Source organism: Gorilla gorilla, chromosome 9 (assembly GCF_029281585.2).
Source record: "Gorilla gorilla gorilla isolate KB3781 chromosome 9, NHGRI_mGorGor1-v2.1_pri, whole genome shotgun sequence".
NCBI classification, from domain to species: domain Eukaryota; kingdom Metazoa; phylum Chordata; class Mammalia; order Primates; family Hominidae; genus Gorilla; species Gorilla gorilla.
The window spans coordinates 19,786,162-19,809,014 of NC_073233.2; the positions used below are offsets into that span (position 1 = coordinate 19,786,162).

General features: G+C 44.7%; 1 protein-coding gene across 15 annotated transcripts in view; it reads left to right on the forward strand.

Moving 5' to 3' along the window:
• The window catches only part of BMAL1 (basic helix-loop-helix ARNT like 1), a 108,813-nt gene that overhangs the window by 77,050 nt on the left and 8,910 nt on the right, over window positions 1–22,853 (forward strand). For 5 of the 15 annotated variants that reach the window (XM_063710981.1, XM_055356504.2, XM_063710984.1 and 2 more), the window contains 12 exons: window positions 138–158; window positions 1,894–1,932; window positions 2,210–2,251; window positions 3,592–3,749; window positions 5,506–5,585; window positions 10,770–10,862; window positions 11,907–12,024; window positions 14,860–15,009; window positions 17,394–17,640; window positions 19,326–19,432; window positions 20,843–20,993; window positions 21,866–21,954. In XM_063710981.1, the coding sequence (XP_063567051.1) occupies window positions 138–158; window positions 1,894–1,932; window positions 2,210–2,251; window positions 3,592–3,749; window positions 5,506–5,585; window positions 10,770–10,862; window positions 11,907–12,024; window positions 14,860–15,009; window positions 17,394–17,640; window positions 19,326–19,432; window positions 20,843–20,993; window positions 21,866–21,954 (1,295 nt within the window). Of the gene's footprint in view, window positions 1–137; window positions 159–320; window positions 445–1,893; window positions 1,933–2,209; window positions 2,252–3,591; window positions 3,750–5,505; window positions 5,586–10,769; window positions 10,863–11,906; window positions 12,025–14,859; window positions 15,010–17,393; window positions 17,641–19,325; window positions 19,433–20,842; window positions 20,994–21,865; window positions 21,955–22,853 lie in introns of all 15 variants that reach the window. The other 10 variants (XM_063710977.1, XM_063710979.1, XM_063710978.1 and 7 more) reach the window with 6 other exon arrangements.

The window sequence follows — 22,853 nt, forward strand, 5'->3', positions numbered from 1 at the left end:
GTGCTTAATGAATGTTTATGGAAGGAATGAGTGGATGTCCTCTCTGAAAACAATTTAGGAACATTGATGTTGTCCTTAAATATTATTTAAATTAGTATGAACTTGTTATATTAAATAGTATTTTTGTTTATTTTTAGACTTGATGACTTTTCATTTGAGTAAGTAAATTTTCACACTTACAGTCATCCCTTCTGTATATGTACAAACACCTAGGGAATAAGGCAGTGTAGAATATTCAAAGGCACATTTTGTTTTGCCGAAGCACCTGCGTGGAATCTTACCCAAATGTCCATTTAAGAGGTTTTCTTTTGTTTAATGAGGGAAAATCTCCGAGGAGGTATACCCCCTACAGCAGATGTCCTTTCTGCTGAAGTTCACAGGTCGAATTTGGGGAGCACAATGGCTGGAGGTCAGATGCCCACTAGGAGATGCTATGATTAATATGTAAGTTATCCCAGATGATTAAGACAGCCAACACCCAGGGGCTGGAGAGTGGGTATGAGGGCTGTGAGGGCGTTCTTCCATAGCAGTAACTCCCCAGCAGAAAGACTGCGAGATGTTGGCCACAAACCCTTTGTCTTGAGCAAGCGCTAAGGTAGCCACTGATGTGTTCTAAGGCCTCTGTCATCTGGACCTGTGGGTTCCAGCCTGGTCACCACCCAAGATTTCCCTTGTGGACTCTGGTTTCCTAATCTTCTGTAATTCATGGAGACTCAATTAATTAAGCAACTGTAATCCCTTTCACTATCATTTTAATGTAACTGAAGTCATCTGTGACTGTCAGGCAGAGCTTTTTCTCACCTGAGATTATCACCTGGCCTCAAGGAACAGATAGAATTCTAGACAAAAGGGAGAGGGGAGTTTTTGTCCTTCCGTGTGGCCTGTGTGATCTCGGAACTTTAGAACTAGCTGGGGAAACTCTCTGCCTGTGAGGAACCCCAGGGCGTGTAATTGGGAACACTGTTCTAGAATGCCCACGATATGATCCAGTGCTCCTAGAAACAGCTATTTTTGCCCTTGGGATTACATTGTTTGAAGGGCCATGATCTCTCCTTTCCTGTGGGATAAAGGAAAAAGGAGAGAGGCCCAACTGGCAGTCCATGCCCTCCTGATAAATGTATGGATTGGAGAAGGCAGTGAGGGGGATTTGGAACTCCTTCCTCTGGGGATTTCAGTCTGTTTTCTTCTACTGAACCACAGGATGCAACGAAACTTGGTTTTCTGAAGTCTGTGAAAGGGAGGGAGATCCTTGCTGTGACCCCAGGACCTCTGTGGCCCTCAGCCCCACTACGCCCCTCCATCCCAATTCCTAAAATCTAGGGGTTCCCACCTACCTGAGAAGCAGAATATTTGGCAGTAGTGCCTTTGAAAAGCTGCCTGGGGCTCTGCTCAGTACTTTGTTGGTACTTTAATTCCACCCTCCTCACTTCATCCCTCCCCTGCCAAATAGATATGTATGCACATTTATCTTTGATGCTCAATATGTTTTGCAAACGGAATAAGCTTCATTTATCCAGAATGATGGGGCGGGGGGAGAATGAGAGGTTATATAGATATTTCAATCCTATGGTTAACTAAGCATTTTTATAAACACTACATATTCCCAATTTTCAAACAATCAGAATATGGTAAAATATATGTTAACACACAAACTCTTTTGAGATGATAACTTTTGTTTGATAACCTGAGAAGCTGGTCCAGGTTTTATAGTAAGTTCAAGTTAATTTTCGTTTGTATGTTTTACCCTTATTATACATCATTAATTGATACTGTGGCTGTTCGAGCTTTATGATTGTTTGGTTTCTGGATAAATGAGAGCCTTCTGTCTTATGATAAGAAGCTCTTCTGTATGTCTTTATTAACATGCAGTCACATTCTCTTTTGTTTTTTCAGAGAAAGCATGGACACAGACAAAGATGACCCTCATGGAAGGTACCATGAACCTAGTAATTTGAACTTCAGCATCCTTATAGCCATTTTCTTTGCACTGTTACACATTCTATTACTTGGGGCAGCACCCATGTCCTCAACTGGAGATGAGCAAGGAGGCCGTGAGCCTGTGGGCGCTCACTGTGTCCCTCCAACCACCAGTCCCCTTGTGTGTCTGCAGAGAGATGACAGGATCAGGCAGAAGAAAACAGCAATGTGTAACTTTGCCATTCATCTCCAGAGAATTATGTTTTTATCTTTTGCTTTTTCCTCCCCCCAGGTTAGAATATACAGAACACCAAGGAAGGATAAAAAATGCAAGGTAAGCTTGGACCTTATTTTGTCTACAAAGCATCCTAGTTCTGGTTGCTTAGAGAGCAGCCGAGGAGGCTCTGCATGTTTGGTCCTGTCTGTCTAAGAGTTCTGTTGAGCAGTGTCACCTCCTTAGGGAATAGGCAGGTAGTGGGCCTTGGCCAAGGTGGCCTTCTGCCCTCCATGCTCTCCGTACTGGCTGGCCTTTACTCTTTGCTGTCTAAGCACCTTTAACCTGAAGTGGATTTGAAGGTAGCAGAAATCAATCAAGGCTCAAGTTTTTCCCCAGTCTTCAGCAGAGAATGTCTTCCTGACTAGAGCGCCCTCCGCAGGAGACATGGCTCAGTGATTTGGTTCCTGGGCTGGGACTCGCCTCTGACAGGGGCCCCTATTGCACTGCGAGTTGCAACTGAATGCACCACATGGGGCACGCTCGGTGTCTCGAGTAGATTCTCTGCCTGGGTCCGTCCTGCCTCCAGCCACACTTGCTGACCTCTTCCCATTGGGTCCTCAGTTCTTCTGCCGTTAGTACCAGGCTGTGTTCTGAGGCTGCGTCATGACAGACTGATACAGGGGGCTGCAGAAATTGGCTGCCCTAAGGCTTCAAGCTCTTCCCTCGGAGGCCAGCCTTGGCAGGAGCTCCCATGGCTCTGTATCTGCGGCAGCTGCAGCAAACTACATTTCCATCGTTGCTGCACCTCCTTAGGAGGACCATCACCAATGGCAGGTGCACATCAGTCAGTGTCACCCTGCCTCGGTGGGAGGAGTGTGACATTCCTCAGAGGAGGCTCCTGGGGACAGATGTAGCATCTGCTGCACCTAGGTGGGGAGTGGTTTTGATCCAAGGATGACGGCTTTGGTTACTGGGTGCCCTAGTCAGTGAGGCTGTGACTGGAAGGAATTGGTGCCCTGCCCAGGTCACACGGCCACACAGCGGGCTCCTCACAGACCTCAGGGACAGCCCACGGGGCTCTGGATGCTCTGTGCTATGAAGCCACCACCTCCCTTCTCTTTCCTTTCACCCCCATTTCAAAATCCAATTTTACAAAGGCTGAGAGGAAAAGAAACGAGGAGAAGTGAACAATTCAGTTTACTCTGAAGAGACAATTTTTGTAGCTTTTCTCCTGAATTCTAAAGATGAGGTAAACATAAAAAAACTAATACTGACCTGGCAGTGAGACCATTTTCTTGGAGACTTTAGTAGAAAAGTCTAATTTTAAACATTCTGCAGATTCTAAATTTGCCTTGTCAGATGAACATTGAAAACAGTTACAACTCATTTATTTTTGTCATCTTTTCTTGATGCTTGGTTACATTTTATAAGAAATCGTTTTTCATATTGTTGTTCAGGGAAGCTCACAGTCAGATTGAAAAGCGGCGTCGGGATAAAATGAACAGTTTTATAGATGAATTGGCTTCTTTGGTACCAACATGCAACGCAATGTCCAGGAAATTAGATAAACTTACTGTGCTAAGGATGGCTGTTCAGCACATGAAAACATTAAGAGGTGAGACCCTGGGCTCTATTGTCCTTTATGTCCTTGCCCACAAATGTTACCACCCTTGCCTAGAATGTTCCTATCCCTAAGGCAGATGTTTATTGCTTGCAATTATGTAGCCTTCAGTAGTATGCCTTTACTCTTCAGCAACAGCCGTGATGCCAAATGAAGTGATTATTGAGCTTATGTGGGTTTTGACATGCAATTTTGCAGTCACACATTCTCAGAGCATAGAAACTGTGCTTTGCACGTCTCTGTATATGCATGTAATCAGGCTATGTGCCTATCAGAGATGATACTGCTCTGATGTCTCACACCTTGCCTATGTTTGTGCCTGGATCCCATCCTTACAATTATAACACACAGAAATGTAGGTGCACACAGTGACATAGAAAAGTCAGTTCAAAGATGAAAATTCATCATGGTTCCTTTGAAAAGTGAGTCATGGGTTGCGGGTTCTCGCGACATTTTGTTGTCAGGAATGAACACTGAAGATATTTTCATCTTCCTGGAATTTTCCCGAACCAGATCCACTCTTTGTGAGGGAGGCAGTATTTTCCTTCTTTTCTGAGTGTGGGGAGGGTGAGAAAACATAGGCAGAAAAGTGGAAGTGACTTATCCAAACCACAAGAGAAATCTGAAATATATCAGGCATTTTGGTGAATGCTGTTCCTGGAATTTTCCATAGCTAGTCTTGGACTTTTGGAGGAAATTGGAAAGTGGGCGCTCAGTCAGATCTCTGACCTGCGTGGTAGAAGAATTGCGTCTTTTTATATTTGCACAAGGCCACCAGAAATAAGAAGTAGCTGGTTTTGTCTGACTTTAGATCATTACCCAAAAATATAAATGTTGTATCCTGTGCTGGAAGAATGGCATTTAAAAATTCATATTAGCAAAGATAACATGGGTTAAATTATTATAAACTAATTTCTATTACATTGGAAAAAAGTGGCAAATCTCAAGTTACAGTAAAGAGCAGGGATAGGGATCAATAGGATGGTTGCAACACGTCCTGTCTCCTTCCCTCCCCATGGTACTTTGAATTGTTACAGATCCATTTCCTTTTATTCCTTCACTATTCTACTCGCTATTCTACAGACTCCAAATCATTTACTGCTGGCATTTTTCTCTGTTAAGTGATTGTTAACTCCTGAAAAATGCCAGATTGACAGCCTTTTAAACCTAAGTCTTGTCCCCTTTCAGTCCTGGGAGTGAGAGCTGCATTGACTGAAGCAATGCATTCCTCCACATTGCCACGCTCGTTTAACTCACCCCTGATGAAGGAGGAACTCACATTAAATGCCTTCCACAATATATTTACTCAGGGCCTGGAAGACTGAATGGTTTCCCAAGAACATTTAGAGTGGTGATTTGAAGGACTACCAGACAACCCATTTAATATAGATCTTAGGAGGAGGGAACTCTCTGAGGAGCCTCTACCAGTTTACTTCCAGAGCTGCCTTCTTTCTTAGAAGCAGATTGTTAAACTTCCTTCTGTTATCTCTTGGTTTTCCCTGTAATGAGAAAAACAGGCTTGTTAGGTCTCCTGTGGGTAACAGTGTTCTCTTTTCCATGGAATTCTCTTTGGCTTACAGGATTCTGTCCAAAGCCAGATCTAGGCTCATCTCAGTTAAGGCCTAAACAATAAAATTTAAATACCAGGTCATAGAGACTAGGCCACTTACAGAAGGTTTGAGGCAGCAAGTTAGAATGAGACATTTTCTGAATATCAAGTATACCAATTCTTTCTCTTTTTCCCCCTAAGGTGCCACCAATCCATACACAGAAGCAAACTACAAACCAACTTTTCTATCAGACGATGAATTGAAACACCTCATTCTCAGGGTATGTTCAATTATGGGATTGTTTTACAACATTTGTTTTTATAAGTTTTCAAGTAAGTACCAGCATGTGGGAATTTGATGTTTCAACACTGAGCTTTTTTTTTTTAGGCCTGCTTCCTCTCTCAGGTCCCTCCCTTTATCTTATTGTTTGGACAGGCTTCACATTTCTTCCACAAAACCATTCTCCTCCTCTTTTAACCTCGTCTAGACAAAAATGGAAGGTCTATGCCACCGCAATTTAAAATCAGAAGAGTCAGGATTTGTTAAAAATAAGAGAGATTTAAGATTCACATTTCTGCATGAAGATTTTAGGATGGGACTGAAACCAACAACAATTGAGAATTTCTCTTCACCTGATTTAACCACTAGCACAAAAAGTCCACCTAAATCTTTACACCAAAATCTCATCAAAATAACAAAACTGTGGCTCACACCTATAATCCCAGCACTTTGAGAGGCCAAGACGGGCAGATCACCTGAGGTCGAGTTTGAGACCAGCATGGCCAACATGTTGAAACCCTGTCTCTACTAAATATATAGAAATTAGCTGGGTGTGGTGGCAGATGCCTTCTTGGGAGGCTGAGACATGAGAATTGCTTGAACCTGGGAGGTGGAGGTTGCAGTAAGCTGAGATCACTCCACTGCACTCCAGCTTGGGCAACAGAGTGAGACTGTCTCAAAAAACAAACAAACAAACTTACAAAGACTACTGGTCCAAAAAAGAAAAATAAATGCAAGAGATATATGCTTTCACCTGCTTGACTTGAGTGCTCTCTCTGTCTTGCTAAATCTCTGCTGGGAGATGGTTGAGGTGGCACTATGGAAACCTGTTGTCTTCCATGAAGAATTAGGTCGGCACAAAGCTCTAAGTTGTGTTACTAGGTAAAGTGAGATTAACTTGGGAATTGAAGGGAAAGAAACTGGATTCAGAAACATGTGTTCTTGTAGATTGTAAACAGATGAATAGAAAAACGTAACTAAAAGGAAGGATACCCGCTTCCACCTCCCACAAAGTCAGGGCTGACCTTACCTGCACAGCCAACAGAATCTTCCTACCCATATTTCAGCAGAAGTTTGCAAAGCTCTAGAGTAGAGGGTAGTCCATCTGGAATTTTGCATCATCACTATCCATTTTCAGCTCTCTATAAGCCTGGCCTGTCTGCTCACTCCAGCATTCTCTATTTATCTCCTCATGACGGTGCTATCTCAGATTGGAAAGCATTCACCTGCAAGGTCCAGAAGACCTGATGAATAAATACAGTTTAATTTCTCAAGTATAACTGGTCTGGAGTAGGTTATGTTGGGTTGCTGCAGTGGTTCAATGAGGTCAATAGGAACCAGGTTCTTTGTCTTTGCACTCAGCCACACCAAGCTAGCATGCTAGCTTGTTTCCTTAATGTAGCCAGGTACCTCTGCCAGGTCTAAGTAGCCAGACCCACTGTAAAAACGGGTAAATGAAGCTTTAGTCTGGCTGTCCTTTTTATCAAGAAAGGATACACCTTCCTGAAAACTCAATAGTGGACTTCAGCTTATTCAAAAGTGTGTCACTTGGTCACGCCTAGCTGCAGGGCAGGGTGCAGAAACAAGTGTTTATAGATTTTCCAGCCTCCCTGGTGGAGACAGGCAAGAGAGAAGGGGCCTGGGAATGGTGTTGGGAATTGGCTTCCCCAACAGTGTTTGCCACACACACTTTCCAGAGCCACATGCATTTGCTCGATTCCTTCCAGAAGTGACTCCCACAACCCAATGTAGTGCTTCAACTGTGGTCTGATTGGCCTGAGGTTGAATGGGACTAGTGCCTTCCTTGCCAAAAAAGCCATCTGATTAGTACTGCATCATTTGGGGCAGCTGCAGTACTGCCTCCTCCCCCTTCTATCCTGAATATGAATTATTGTTAGGTCAGGTTTTTTACATCTTGTATAGGTGCTTTTTTGAACTTAAGATAGGACTTCTCTTTCATTTCTGTCAAAACCTGTTTGTTGAATGGCCCCACAGTCCAGCTTGTCATTAGTGACCCTTGGAATCTTTGTGTGACTTGTAGATCCAATACATGCCTCTGTGCCTTTCATCCTTGTTTGTTCATAAATTCAACAAACATTTTTGTTTACTTACTAGATGCATGGCATTGTTCTAGGAACATCCAAATCAATGAGAAACACTTCAGGGTGGGACCAGGCTCCCGATCAAGTGAGTGATAGTCTTTTGGCTACCACTCTCTGAACACAGTTATTCAAACACCCAACTCTGCCCACCTCTCCATCCTTTTCGTAAAGATGTCCGTGTTCTCAGAGAGGACTTGCTGAGGTTAAAATATGACCGATGCCTGTAGCATCTCGAGAGCTGCCGTCGGTGCCAGCTTCATGGGCATGTGACCTCTGCAGTTTCACAAGGCCCCATGCTTGGTTTAATGCCCTGTCACCATCTTGAAAACATAATTTTTGAACAAGGATCCCTGCATTTTCATTTTGTACTGGGCCCCACAAATTATGTAACTGGTCCTGATTCCCATACTGGTAACAGATCTGCAGCTGTAGATGTGATAGACCTGCCTCTATGCCTTTCATTCTTGCGTATTCATGAATTCAACAAACCCTTTTGTGTACTTACTAGAGGCTTGGCATTGTTCTAGGAACATCCAAATCAATGACATTTTAGGCTGGGGTACAGGCTTGATTATTTTAAGAAAAAGAATCTATGTCTTTATTTCATATATATATATCTATATATATATATATATATGTAAAATAATAAGCAGAGTCCTGTGGATGGACAAATTTAAAAATAAATAAAACAAGCTCCTTTTGCAATGGCACATGCTTAATCGTTTTCTTGTTGCTGCTTTTCTTTTTTTTTTTTTTTTTTTTGAGACGGAGTCTCGCTCTGTCGCCCAGGCTGGAGTGCAGTGGCGCGATCTCGGCTCACTGTAAGCTCCGCCTCCCGGGTTCACGCCATTGTTGCTGCTTTTCTTAATAATTTTCTATCAGATACCCATACTTACTAGGGTATGGAACAAGGATTATAATGCTATCTCAGCTAAATACTTCATGTTGGGCTTGTCTTTTCTACTCCCTTGTTTTATGCAGCACTCAAGAGTGATCTCTCTTGCCTGATGAAGGTTTTGTCACCTCTCTGGCACGTGTCAGTGGCTGTGAAATACTGTCCAATCCCTTATCACTTCCAGGGTCCCAGTTCCAGGGACTTGCTTCAACAGAAAGCTAGGTCTACTCAGATGATGTTCAGACAGTTTGGCTGCAGGAGCTGGACTTCTGCTTTTCCTCAGCAATGCAAAATGGACAAACTGCTTTCTTTACTAAGTGCTTTCAAAATATCTTTAATAAAGTGTATGTGAGGGATCAGTCAACTGTATCAGTTTACAATGTCTACATTAGTCTACTTCCCCATGTTTTGAAAACTAGGCAGACCGTACCAAGGCCTCTGTGTCATTTATTAACAAGCACCATCTTCCCAAGAGTGACCCTGCCACTGGCTGGCCCTGTGGCTCTGTGGTGCTGGTAGTGTTCTCACAGCTTCTGCTCCTTAGCTGTCCTTTGGGCCCGGCTCCTTCACACAGATGGTCTGCTGGCCAGGGTGCTATGGAGTTGGAATGTCCAGAGCCTCCCCTCGCTGATGCATTCACTGCTTTGGAACCTGCTGGCTTTCCCCTGGAGTACTGAAATAGCTTTACCTGTGTTGTCGGTTCAGGCCTGACCCTGCCCAGCATTACCTCCAGGGTGTCACAGTTCCCTTCTGTCCAGGTACCTTTCAAGCCATATTGCCACATCAATGAAAAGCCTCAAAAACACTTCTATGAGATACAAGATTATCTGCAAGGCAAACGAGGAAGTTTTTAATACCCTATTTGTTGACAGAATGAGGCTTCCAGCAGATGGTGCTTGGAAAGTGACTTCCCCCTCACTGTCATCCCTTGCCCCTGGGCCAGCTTAGGGACCTAACTTAGGAAAGGATCCTCCCCAGCTTCCTTCTGGCTGAGTAGCCTGCCAGGGTCTTAAGCAACAGTGATTCTGTTCCCCTCTCACTCATTTCTTCTGTCCCAGCACAAGTACATGCACCATTCTTTTACCTTCTGGCACATTAATTCATTTCCTAGTTCTTTGAATTAAACTACATCATGAAGGCCCTTTTGTGGAAAAAGAGAACAGTTTCTCTGTATTTTTCCAAAGAGCAGATTAAGGACCAGTGACTAAGGTGAGAAACTAGTCCACTGTGTATTAGAAGCAGGGAGGGCTGAGTCACAAGAGCAAGGGCATGACAGAGTGGGGCACACCCTCCTTGTCACCGGAAGACCCCAGCAGGAGTTGAGTGGCTGTATGTCTGGAAGGCAGTGGGTGGGATTCACACAGCCCAAGCTCTCAGGCACTATAGCTTGGGTATTTACCTGCTTCAGTCTCTTTACCAAATGTTGTCCTATCTTAATGGCTGGCTTTATTGGAACATTTAGATTTTTTTCATGTATTTAAACTGAAGAAGGGGTAAGAAGAATCTAAGCGGGGAGTTTTGCTTTTCTTGTCTCACTTGGAATGCAAATAGTCCAGCCCTGGATGGAGGGATAACATTTGAGAGTAGTAGTTCTCAGCCCTGTGTACATTAGAATCACATTAACGTGGAAGTGGGATGGGTTTAAAAATACCCCAGTGATCAGCCCCATGCCAGACCATCAGCATAAAAACAAAAACAAAAAACACTGCTCCAAATGTTGAGAACCACTGTTTTAGAGAGCTCCCTGTACATGGAGGTTTTCAAGTTGAAGGCAGATGATGGCTGAGATGTTGGAGAGGGGATTCTTCAAGAGTCCTTCCAAATCTCAGATTCTCTGACTCTCCATAGAGTTGTTATAATTAGAGCAATGAAATATGATTCTCTGGACCATGATACCTTCAAAAGAACACGTGCAAGCTGAATTCTGCTTTGAAATATAACTTACTTTAATTGGACTTTCTTCCTATAATAATTAGATGATATGCAGAAACACACACACACACACACACAATCTTACAGTTCTTCAGAGACGTTTGTTTTCAGCATCCTGCACTCAGGATATCACTGAAACTGTTAGTGTTCCTGTGCTTTGGATGCTTAGAAAGCACATCCTCTATTTGTTATCAGGGTGATTACAAATTATGTTTCCTACAGTATGAGAAATTGATTATCCATTTCTCCTGATTAGGCAGCAGATGGATTTTTGTTTGTCGTAGGATGTGACCGAGGGAAGATACTCTTTGTCTCAGAGTCTGTCTTCAAGATCCTCAACTACAGCCAGGTATTGTTCATGCTCCTGTTGATGGTGGGCAGCCTCACAGCAGTCAGAAGTCAGAAGTGTCACTCAATTTTGTCAGAATAATTATAGTATACAAGTCACATGTGAACTTCTTCCAGAAAATTCTTAACTTCTTAACAGATAAATTAATTTAGACTTAGAACAATCTTGTCATATGTTCCGTATTCCCCCCATTGAAAGATCTGACTCTGATCTGATCGATAGCATTATGGCTTTCTTCTATGACAGAGGGTAAGAGGCTATCTGACAAGGGAGAAAGGTAGGCAGGTTAACATAATACCAGAGAATACGTCACTTGGAAATCCACTCCATACTGTGTTTGCAGTGCTGTGTCACTTCTTAGCTCTACTGAACCTCAATTTACTCTAAAAATTGATGATAAGTTATAGGATCAAATAAGAGTAACATTTATGAATGCTTCTAGAACAGAACTTTTCACCTATTATGTCCCCCAGAGTTTTTATTCATTTATTCATTCACTCACACACTGGTATTTGCATGGAAGCTTGGTAGGCAGAAGACTTGAAGAATCAAAATGACATTTATGTAAATTAGAATTAATGTAAATTTAATTTTTCCAAAGATTTCTGCCCTTTTTAGTCTCAGAGCAAAGTTATGGAGGAAGTTGCTGTTATCTCTGTTAATAGACAAGGTGACTGAAGCATATGATATGCGTGACTTGCTTGAGAACAGAGAGGCTGAACAGCAGAGCTGGAATCAGAGCCCACCCCTATCTTCTGCCTTCTGAGGTCTTACAGGGGAATTCCAAGATTATTGCCTTAGAAGAGCATAAACTATTTATATAATTGAGGGTTTTCCCGTCATGTTATCAAAATCAACCTCCAGATGCCTCCTTCCTGGTGTCTAGGCAAAGTGGTTGGACATATGTACAGGTTCACATAGGAAAAGTTTGAGGTCTCATGCACAAAAACACAAAGGCAACATGCAGACTCTGCACGCTTACTTGTTGCATAATTGATTTTCTGCATGCAATTGACTTGTCATGTTTAACATTTCATCTCCAAGAATGATCTGATTGGTCAGAGTTTGTTTGACTACCTGCATCCTAAAGATATCGCCAAAGTCAAGGAGCAGCTCTCCTCCTCTGACACTGCACCCCGGGAGCGGCTCATAGATGCAAAAAGTGAGTACCAGAGAGGCCTCGCATTTCCTCAGCAGCCCACTCACAGGCAGCCAACCCTGAGTGAGCAGAGGGCGGGTGTGTGTGATGGGCTCAGCCTTTCCAGTCCTACTTCTCTGTCCTCTTTCTGGGGCACCAGAGCTATCTTTGGGTAAATGGAATTATTTATGTTCTTTTGGGTTTCTTTTACATAAAAAGAAGAAAAAAATCTCAATGTCCAAATTTATTGAAAAGAAGAGCTATTTAGACTGGATTCTTTCTGATTTTTAGATTTTTCTTTTTTTCTTTCAGAATCTAGAAAATCCCAGTTGTATGCTCCTGAGTTTAAAGGGCTAAGTTTGATTTGTTCTCCCAGAACAAATGGGCTCTATTTACCTCAGTTGCACACAGGCAGCCTCATAAAAGTAAGAAAACGTCAACTATAAATATGGTGTTTCTTCAACCAAAGTGTTCCTCCTTAGGTTGGCTCCCCCACCTGGCTTTCTTCTTGCAGTAGTGGAACCACCATTCACATCGCCCCCTCTGCCCCCAGCTTCCTGCTACTGCACACACTTCTGTGCAAGGCCCCAGTAGCTGTCATCTACTTTAGTCTTGTGGGAGGCTGTGCACTCCTACAGTTAAGAATGAGAGAATGAGGACTCTGGCTGGGCGCAGTGGCTCACATCTGTAATCCCAGCACTTTGGGAGGCTGAGGCAGGTGGATCTCTTGAGGTCAGGGGTTTGCAACCAACCTGGCCAACATGGCAAAACCCCATCTCTACTAATAATACAAAAATTAGCCAGGTGTGGTGGTGCGTGCCTGTAATCCCAGCTACTTGGGAGGCTGAGGCAGGAGAGTTTCTTGAATCCAGGAGGTAGGGGTTGCAGTAAGCTGAGATTGTACCACTGCACTCCAGCCTGGGTAACAGAGCAAGACTCTGTCTCAAAAAAAAAAAAAAAAAAAAAAAAAAGGAATGAGAACACAAGGGAGATTACTGGGCTCATTCCGGCTCCACCATTCACTAGCTGTGTGACCTTGAGCAAGTTACTTAACCTCTCTCTGTCTCAGTTTTCTCATTTATGGAAGAGTACCTATTTCTTTGGGTTGTTGTGAGGATTGAAAGTGTTAATGTATATAAAGCAGGCAGAACAGTTCCTAGCACATAGTAAGAACAGTATCAGTGTGGCCTAACTAATGTCTTGCTCCCAAGCTGTCCATGTTAATCCCTGGAAAAAAAACACCACCAGAGGAATCTCCTTCAAGTCATCTCTTTCATTACAGCACACCGCTTGTTCCTAAAAGGAAAATGCAGACTTTGGTATCTGTTGTTCTTTATAGTCTAGCCTTGGCTTTTTTTAGTGACCTTAGGAGAAAAATATGAATGGCATTTGGGCCTTGCCTTTGAGGCTGTTAGCATATAGTCAGAGAAATGAGACAGACAGCACCCTGCATAGTAATAGGTGCAGCCATAGAAATAGTGCCAGGCCTAAAGAACGGATGATTAATTCTCATGTGGGCGCAAGGACAGGCATCACTGAGTAGATGACAACCGAGGTGGGTTTGAAAAGATGAATTAATGTTTGCCAGGTAATGAAGAGGAAACAATCTGTGGACAGGTGCAGGGGTGTGGAGCCACATGGCTTGCTTGGTGTTATTGGACAAAACGTGCACGGAGGGGAAGGGCTGAACCATGAAGACCATTTGTTCTGTGGGGACACAGTGAAGAGCTCTGAGTTGGGCGGGGCAGGCTCGGATTGGCATTCTAGGGGAGATCGCAGAGCTGGCAATGTGGGAGGTAGATGGGATGGGATGAAGCCCAGAAGGAGCCCTGGGCAGTGGCCATTCCTCGGCACACTTGCTCGCGTGATGGCCATGGGTGTGTTTTCCCTCGGCTTCTGTACTGACACCTAGCCAGTGTTTGGTAAGGAGGTGTGCACCTCAGAATCACCTGGGAGCTTTTCAACATAGTCATGCTCCACCCCCAGAGATTCTAATTTGGTTTTTCCAGACAGCACAGTCCAATAAAAACATAATGCAAACCACAAACATGAGCCACATATATAATTTGATATTTTCTGGTAGCCAGATTTTAAAAAATAAAAATAAATGTAAAATTGACTCCAAAATATTTCAGCATGTAATAATTATAAACAACTAATAAGTTTGTTCACATTCTTTTATTTTTCTGTACTGTCTTTGAAATCCTGTGTGTATTTCACACTTACAGCACATTTCAATTCAGAAAAGCCACATTTCAAGTGCTCAGTAGCTGCATGCAGCTAGTGGCTAATGCATTGGACAGCACAGATCTAGAATGGGGTCCAGGAATCTGTAGGTTGATCATGCATCCAGGGGATTCTGGCCTACAAGCCAGGTTGAGAACTTAAGGCAGTCCGGCTCCCACCTTGCCTTCCCAATATCCATATCCTACGCATCCTTCAGTGCCAGCCCAAGTTCCTTCTCCTCTGGGAAGCACAGGTTGTCTTTGCCATTTATTTGGCACTAATCATACATCACCCTGTCCTATTATTAATCTTTTCTTGGTGCACCTCCATTTGCCCTTTGTCAGCCATAAGCTTCTATTGGGCAAGAACCCCATATTATATTTCTTTTCATCCCCAGAGTACCTAATCCATTTATTTAGTAGCACACTCTATGTGATTTATAAACATTTCCAGACTTGACAACACACCTGTCCATGCTGCATCTGTTAAAGCCTAAACTTGGGAGATATTTGTCTCATGTCATCATTATAAAACAGTGAGGCAGGCAAGAAAAGGCTTTGCTCAAGGTCACACTCCCCCTCCTGACAGACAACACTGCTCTCAGTTTATCACATTTTGTGTATTGATTTGCAGCTGGACTTCCAGTTAAAACAGATATAACCCCTGGGCCATCTCGATTATGTTCTGGAGCACGACGTTCTTTCTTCTGTAGGATGAAGTGTAACAGGCCTTCAGTAAAGGTTGAAGACAAGGACTTCCCCTCTACCTGCTCAAAGAAAAAAGGTAACAATTTAACAGTCCATTAAAACCCTGTGACAGGTGAAGCGTGCTTTCTGCAGCGGAGCTCTCAGCTGGGCATTTGTTCCATGGTTTCTGGCTGGCCAGAGTGGCAGGTCCCAGGACTGCAGACAGGACCCTGCAGTCCTCCCTATGTGTAGGGCAGTTGGGAGCAGAGGAGAGAGCTGAAAAGCCTGATGGCAGAGATTTGTGGAGAGGCCTCCTCTGTTTAAATTGTGTTTCTTTTAACATGATTGAGGAAGAATACTCTCAGCCACAATCCTAACTGCCTTATGAACACCCACCAGTCCACCGAAATTCCTCTGAGCTCACCGGTGACCTTCATGTTGTTAAATGCAATGAACATTTTTCCTTTGTCTTCCTTCTTGAAGTGTTCTCTTCTCCTGGATTCCATGAAACCACATTCTTCTTCCTCCTCCCCGACCCCGTGCTGCTACAGGCTCTCTTGCTGGCCCCTTTGCTGGCTGCCCCTCTCTGTCCTGGGCTGCATCTCTGTCTGCAGTCTCTCTCTGTTGGTCACGTCATCTACTCCCTCAGCTTTAAATGCCAACAACTTCCACATTCATATTTCCAGCCTAGACTTGTCTTTTGAACTCCAGATTCATAAATATACTGCTTACTAAATCAACCTGCTTGGATATCTCAGGGGAATCTCCAACAGGATACGTGCCGAAGTAATCACCTGAGCCTCTCCTCCAGCATAAATGGCACTGCCATCCAGCTGGCTGCTCATGCTAGAAGCCGGGGAGGTGCCCTCACTTCTGCTTCACCACCCCACTCCTCAATCCCGTTAGTTATGAAGTCCTGCCACGATGAGTCCCATCTGCAAAAGTTCTCTGAAATGTCTGTCCTTTTCCATGCTGCCTACTTTCACTCAGCTCCAGGCTGCCCCCAACTCTCACCAGGTCTCATAAAGTGTAGACCCACATGCTCCCCACCCCCAACACAGCAGCCAGGATGATCTTTTTATCAGTCCCCTTTTAAAAACCCTTCAGTGTTCCCTATTGCTCTTGAAAAGCTCAAAATATTTAACGTGACCATGCAGCCCCCGACCCTGCCACTAAGCACATGTGAGCCATGCTGACTTCCTTTGATGCCTCAAGCCCCTTCTGGGCAATGCTTCTGCACATGCTGTCGCTTCCTGGTTGGAATTTCTTCCCTCTCCCCATGAACTCCCTTCACATGGCTCTCTCCAACCTCAGACTGCCTTATGTCTTATAGCACCCTGCTGGTTTGCTTTCTAGTGCTTTCTTATACTTGCTGTTATATAGTTATTTGTGCAATTATTTGTTTAAAGTTGTCTCCCCCACTAGGCTGTAAACTCCACAAGGGCATGTCTGATTTGTTTTTCACTCTATTCCAGTAACCAGTACAGACTCCACGCTTGGCAGACACTCCATAGTGGTTTGCTTGTTGGTGAAGTCTATAGGTGCTCCACATTTAATGTGTCCCAAATCGAACTATTTTTTTCTCTCTCTCTCTTCTAGTCTGTTTTCTTTCTTCTCTGAGTCAGTGAATGACACCAGCAACCACCCAATCCAGAAAAGTTGGAGTCATCTTCATTTGTTTCTTTCCCTTAAGCCTGATATTCATAGCAAATCCCAACAGTTTGATCTCAGAAATTTCTCCTGCTTCCTTTCTCTGCTCCCTCTCATCTTCACTGCACTGCCATAGTTCAGTCCTCCTAATCTCTTGCTGTATTATAGCCACTGGCCCCTGAATCAGCCTTCCTACTTCTGTTTTCTACTGTCTTCCAGTTCATACATCACTCTGCTCCTACAGCATCCAAACCACAATTTGATTTTGCTGTTTCTGCACTTAAATACCTGTAGATGCTCTCCATATCCTGCCTTAAAAAGACCAACATTGGTTAGAAAGTAATCCAAGGCCCTTTTAATCTTCCTCCAACCTGCCTTTCCAATTTGCCCCTTACTCCCAGTACCTCCAGTTTCACTTCAACCACACAGAGCTCTTGGCCAGTTCCTATATAGGCTGTGCCTCTGTGCCTTTGTATGTCGTCAGCCTTTATACATTCTAGTCCCTCAGCCACTGCTCATCCTTCTTGATCCACCTCCTCTACTGGTTTTTTGGGGGAGCCTTCCTCTCCCCAGGAAGAGTTTGATATTCCTTCCTTGGTGTATGTAATGAATATCCATGGTATAACTGGCCCTACTTAAGCATTCTGACACTGGATGACAGTTTGTTTCTCTTCCCGTCTGCCCCTTTCATTAGATGCTCACTTCTGGAGAGTGAAGCCTTGATTTTTTTTATTTTTTGACTCCCTACCTACATCCCACCCCACCATCGGCCGTGTACACCTCCATGGCCCAAACCTAGTGCTGACACTAACCACGAACTTTGCTTTCTAGCAGATCGAAAAAGCTTCTGCACAATCCACAGCACAGGCTATTTGAAAAGCTGGCCACCCACAAAGATGGGGCTGGATGAAGACAACGAACCAGACAATGAGGGGTGTAACCTCAGCTGCCTCGTCGCAATTGGACGACTGCATTCTCATGTAGTTCCACAACCAGTGAACGGGGAAATCAGGGTGAAATCTATGGAATATGTTTCTCGGCACGCGATAGATGGAAAGTTTGTTTTTGTAGACCAGAGGTAAGACTCTACATACTACCCTTGAGCAATGATGGTAGAGGATTTTCAACCCTGATCTAAAAAGAAGAGAAGACTGGGCCATCAGCTGGCTTTTCTAAGAATGAAGAAAGAAAGAAAGCGGGGTGCAGTGGCTCACACCTCAAATCCCAGCACTTTTTGAGGCCAAGGCGGGTGGATCACTTGAGCCCAGGAGTTTGAGACTAGCCTGGGCAACATGGCAAAACCCTGTCTCAACTAAAAATACAAAAATTAGCCAGGCATGGTGATACATACCTGTAGTCCCATCTACTCTGGAGGCTGAGGCAGGAGGATCAGCTGAGCCTCGGGAGGTCAAGGCTGCAGTGAGCTGTGATTGCATCACTTCACTTCCGCCTGGGCAACAGAGTGAGACCCTGTTTCAAAAAAAAAAAAAAAAAGACAAGTGATGAGAGTCTCTGTTAAAGAATGAGATTCAATAGGATATCATCATAAATACAGAGATTTTTCTGTCATTCTTTGGCATATAGAGACAATTAAGTGGGGTGCCTTGATGTCCATGGCTAAAAGAAAAACAGTAGGGATAGCGTGCTGTCTGAATCTATGGAATGTTCCAGAACCATTATTGTGATTGAAATTCTTTTGAATCTAGGACTTGGAAGCAATTATTTAGTCCTGAGCTGTCCAATAAAATACTCGTTGGCCATGGTAGCCTCCCATGTGGCTAACGGCACAGACATAGAACATTTCCATCATCACAGAAAGTCTTGTTGGACAGCGTTGATGTAATCCAACCTCCTTATTTTATGGATGAAGAACAGAGGCCAGCCTGGGGACTGGTCTCCTGTAGGATTCACAACTAATTGGTAATAGACCTGGACCAAGGACCCAGGTGTCCCAAATTTACTGCTGCCTACTGCTTTCCCTCAGAATATGCACAGGCTAATAATTTTTCTGGCTACTAGAGACAGCCACAACATGCTGGAAAAGGAGACAGCCTCAGCTGTCCTGTGGCCTCAGCTGCTGCAGCTTCTGGCATTTGGTTGTCCTGATAAAAAGGAGGCAGCAAAAACTAGAAGCCTTGCACTGAGGTTTAGATTTATACCACATTTTAATCTAATTAATGTTGTTCCTTTTTTAAAGACAGATTTCAGTCTGTCACCCAGGCTAGAGTGCAGTGGCGAGATCTTGGCTTACTGCAGCCTTGACCTCCCGGGCTCAAGCAGTCCTCCCACCTCAGCCTCCCAGGTAGCTGTGACCATAGGCGTGTGCCACCATACCCAGCTCATTTTTCTGTGTTTTTGGTAAAGACAGGGTTTCACCATGTTGCCCAAGCTAATCTTGAACTCCTGAGCTCAGACAATCTGCCCAACTCGGCCTCCCAAAGTGCTGGGATGACAGGCATGAACCACCATGCCCGACTGGTTGCAATTTTTAAAGCCCCCTCAGATTTGATTTCTTGTGATAATAGTCCCTTTACAAAGGCTTTGCTCTGTTTCCCTCTATTTTTATAGCCTTGATTAAATTCAGATGCCTGAAAAAAAGAGAGAAAGATCCACACAGTGAGCCCTCTGAAAATCCATCCCGCTCTTTTGCCTGCAGCTTTGACCTTGCTCTCATAGGCTGTAGCAGGGTTTATCCATTGCAAAGTTGCAATTAATCATCTGAATGGCTTTTTCTTCCTTAAATATTCCTTTATTCCCTTTTAGGGCAACAGCTATTTTGGCATATTTACCACAAGAACTTCTAGGCACATCGTGTTATGAATATTTTCACCAAGATGACATAGGACATCTTGCAGAATGTCATAGGCAAGGTAAGCTAGGATGTATGAAAGATCTTAAGTTTAAAGTGTCCCCTTGCTTCTAGACTAGTCCACATGACCTTCCAGGGAAGTCTGTCCACTGAGGATGTAGAGTCAGCCAGCCTAGGACTCTTCAGGTCAGAACATCTGTGTGAAGAGGAAGCTGATACCTGCAGGCACTGTTTATCCCCCTTGTAGTTGCCCTGTGCTGACTGCATGGCAGTTTCTGAAAGACATCTCTTGTTCAGAGGGTTTTCCCAGACCCTGTAAAGATTTAGTATGGCCCAGACTGATCTGATTCTCTTTTCCATTCAAGCCTGCACTACCTCCTGTGTTTTCTGTCTTGACTAATGCTGTGGCTTCGTGTGCAGCCTCCTGAGAGAGACCAACACTGACCCCTTCTTTCACTGTGTCTCCACCAGATCCTGTTCATTCACCTCAGACATGCATTTCCAAAAGTCTACTTTTTACCACCTCTGCCATCACCCTGGTTCAGGCCCTTGTGCCTACTTAGAGACCTGTGATAGACTTCTCAGGGTTTCTCTGATCCCTCTCACCCCCAGTTCATCTTCCATAGTTATCCCATTTATCCCCAGATAGATTGAGCCTGATAACATCAGCCTGCTTAAAAACCTCCTGCTTTAGACTCAAGCCCAAGTGCTTTTGACAGGCATTCAAATGTGAGACCTTCCACCTTCTGGCCCCAGCCCACCTCCTCAGTTTCAGTCCCCATCCCTGCCTGCAGAGGCCTGTGCTCCAGGCACACTGACCTCACTGGCCCCTCCCCAACCAGACCCTGCTGCTCCTCAGGCACTGCTGGGTTCTTCCCTCCCTCCTTCTCTTGGCAAACTCGTGTTCATCCCTCAAGGCTCTGATCTCTTCTCCCTGTATAGCCTTCCCTCACTACTCTTCTTGAGGGCAGGAGTCATAGCCTGTCTCCTCTTGTATCTCCAGTGCCTGGCACATGAGAAGGGCTCATTACATGTTTGTTACATGAAAGAATGAGGTTGAATAGGTGAGTGGCCTCTGTTGATTTGGATGTTCTTAGAAATGAGATAAGTTCTATATTGCCCTTGGGCTTTGTGATTGAGATAAAGCGTGACATTTTGGACAGTGCCTTCTCATTTGCTGGTGGTCATGTTAGAGCTGATTCCAGTTAGATGTATAACATGCAGTCAGTAATTCCCTAGAGCCTCAATTTTACAGACTGGAAAATTGTGACAGCTTCACAAATGAATTGAAAGGCTCTGAGTTAGACCCTCAGAAACAACCTATTTCCTGAGTGTTGACCACTGGAGTTTCCTTGGCTTACTAAAGAGCGATGTCGTTGGAGCTCAAGTACCTTTAATATTGTATTGGATGTCCTGTTTAATACTTTGGTCTGAGAAAACAACAATGTCCATGTTTTCTTTACATTTTCAGTTTTACAGACGAGAGAAAAAATTACAACTAATTGCTATAAATTTAAAATCAAAGATGGTTCTTTTATCACACTACGGAGTCGATGGTTCAGTTTCATGAACCCTTGGACCAAGGAAGTAGAATATATTGTCTCAACTAACACTGTTGTTTTGTAAGTACTTTTCCTATATCTGAAGCTCCCCTTGCTTCAAAGAGATGCCTAGGGTTCCTTATCTGGGAAATGGGGTGCAGGCAACATCCAGTATCACATCCTTTAATGCCATCTTGCTAATATCTGTGAAGCCTCAGGACTGGCAGAAGCTAGAAAGGATTGTTAACAAAGGACAAGCTTCAGGACTTGTACCATGCAGGCCCTGGCTTATGAAACTGCTCCAGGAAATAGCAACATTTCCTTCCAGATAAAGCAGCTAACCTTTGAATTCCACAGGCCCTGCACCCTAGGCATCCACTTGTGCTGCTGTGGAGGAAGGGGTTGGCAATCTATGAAAGGCTCATTCAGGCACTAGCTCACACTGGCCTTGGCTGAGGATGGGGAGGTCTCCATACCTGTCAGACAGGGGGCCCAAGCACTGGCAGCTGGAATGCCATCTCGAAAGGCTGCTACCTGCTAGATGAGCAGAGGGAGGTGAAGGAGCCTCTCTTTAGCCAGGGCTGCTCCCCACTTTTCCTTCCCCATAGTGTCCAAAACCCCACCTATGGTTAGAGCTGTGTGAGGGGCCGGGCCTAGGTGCACTGCAGGCTGGCAGGAGGAGGTACTGTAGTGATGGCAGTAGGTTACTGCAGCCACCACCTCTGCTGAACTGTGTCCCACACATATTAGGAAGGCCTAGGCAGGCAGTGGGGCCAAAGGCCAGGATGCTATCCATTATATTATCAAACAGACCTGTTTACCCACTCAGACAGACACTTCATTTTCTGGCCTGTCCAGGTCCAGAGTGGACACCGGACACCTTGGCCAAGTTGAAAGGTGCACAGTTCTGAGCAGGCCTGACTCACGTTTCCTTATTGCTGGGATGTTCACAGAGCCAACGTCCTGGAAGGCGGGGACCCAACCTTCCCACAGCTCACAGCATCCCCCCACAGCATGGACAGCATGCTGCCCTCTGGAGAAGGTAACTATGTGCTGCTGGGGCCCTGGGGCTTGCCCGTGGGAAGGTGCTTGTGGTCAAATATCCTCCCCTAAAGTATTCAGGGTCCCCTCCATTCATATTCTGTGGAACAAGGGAGGCCTCGAGGGGATGATGTGCGGATTTCCCCATGAATGCAGTGGACACTGTCATGTCACTTTCTCTGTTGAGCCGGAATACTAGGAGCTCACTGCTGCACTTCCCAAAGCTGCTGGCCCCTGGAAGCCCTTGAGCTCGCAAACTCCCTACTCCCCTTGTGCTTTCCTCCTGTGTTGGCTAGTGGCCATGATGTGAAGTGCTCTTTTGTGACTGTCACTCCTGTGGTTGGCAGGAAGGTGTCTTTCGGCACCAGGGTGTGTGCCATACCCACTGGGCTCCCTTCTCAGGCTCAGCCTTGGCCCTACCCCTGCCCCTGCTGTCCACGCTGGACTCATCCTTCCTGGGACCATCCCCACATGCATGGCTGCAGCCCCCCATCGATGACTCCCACATCCACATCTCCAGGCCCAGTCTCTCTCCCGAGCTCCAGATCTGTCTCTCCAAATGCCTCATAGACAGAACCACCTGGAGTCTCAGAGGCACCTGAAATTCAGAATATCCCAAGCTGATTTTCTGCACTCCCCTACCTGATTGGTTGTTTAAGCCAGAAACCTGGCTGTTGTCTCTCCCCATTATATCTAAACATGGAGTCCTGAACCTTCTATCTCTTAAACTTCGTCACCACTATTGCTATTTCACCCTCCTCATCTGCTGCCTGGATCATTGCAAATCACTTCGCAACTCTAGTCCCCCTCTCCCCACCCCATCCTCCATTGTAGTTCATTCTCCCTGCCGTGGACTTTCTAATAACCCAATTCTCATTTGTGCCTTTTCTGTGTGTCGTC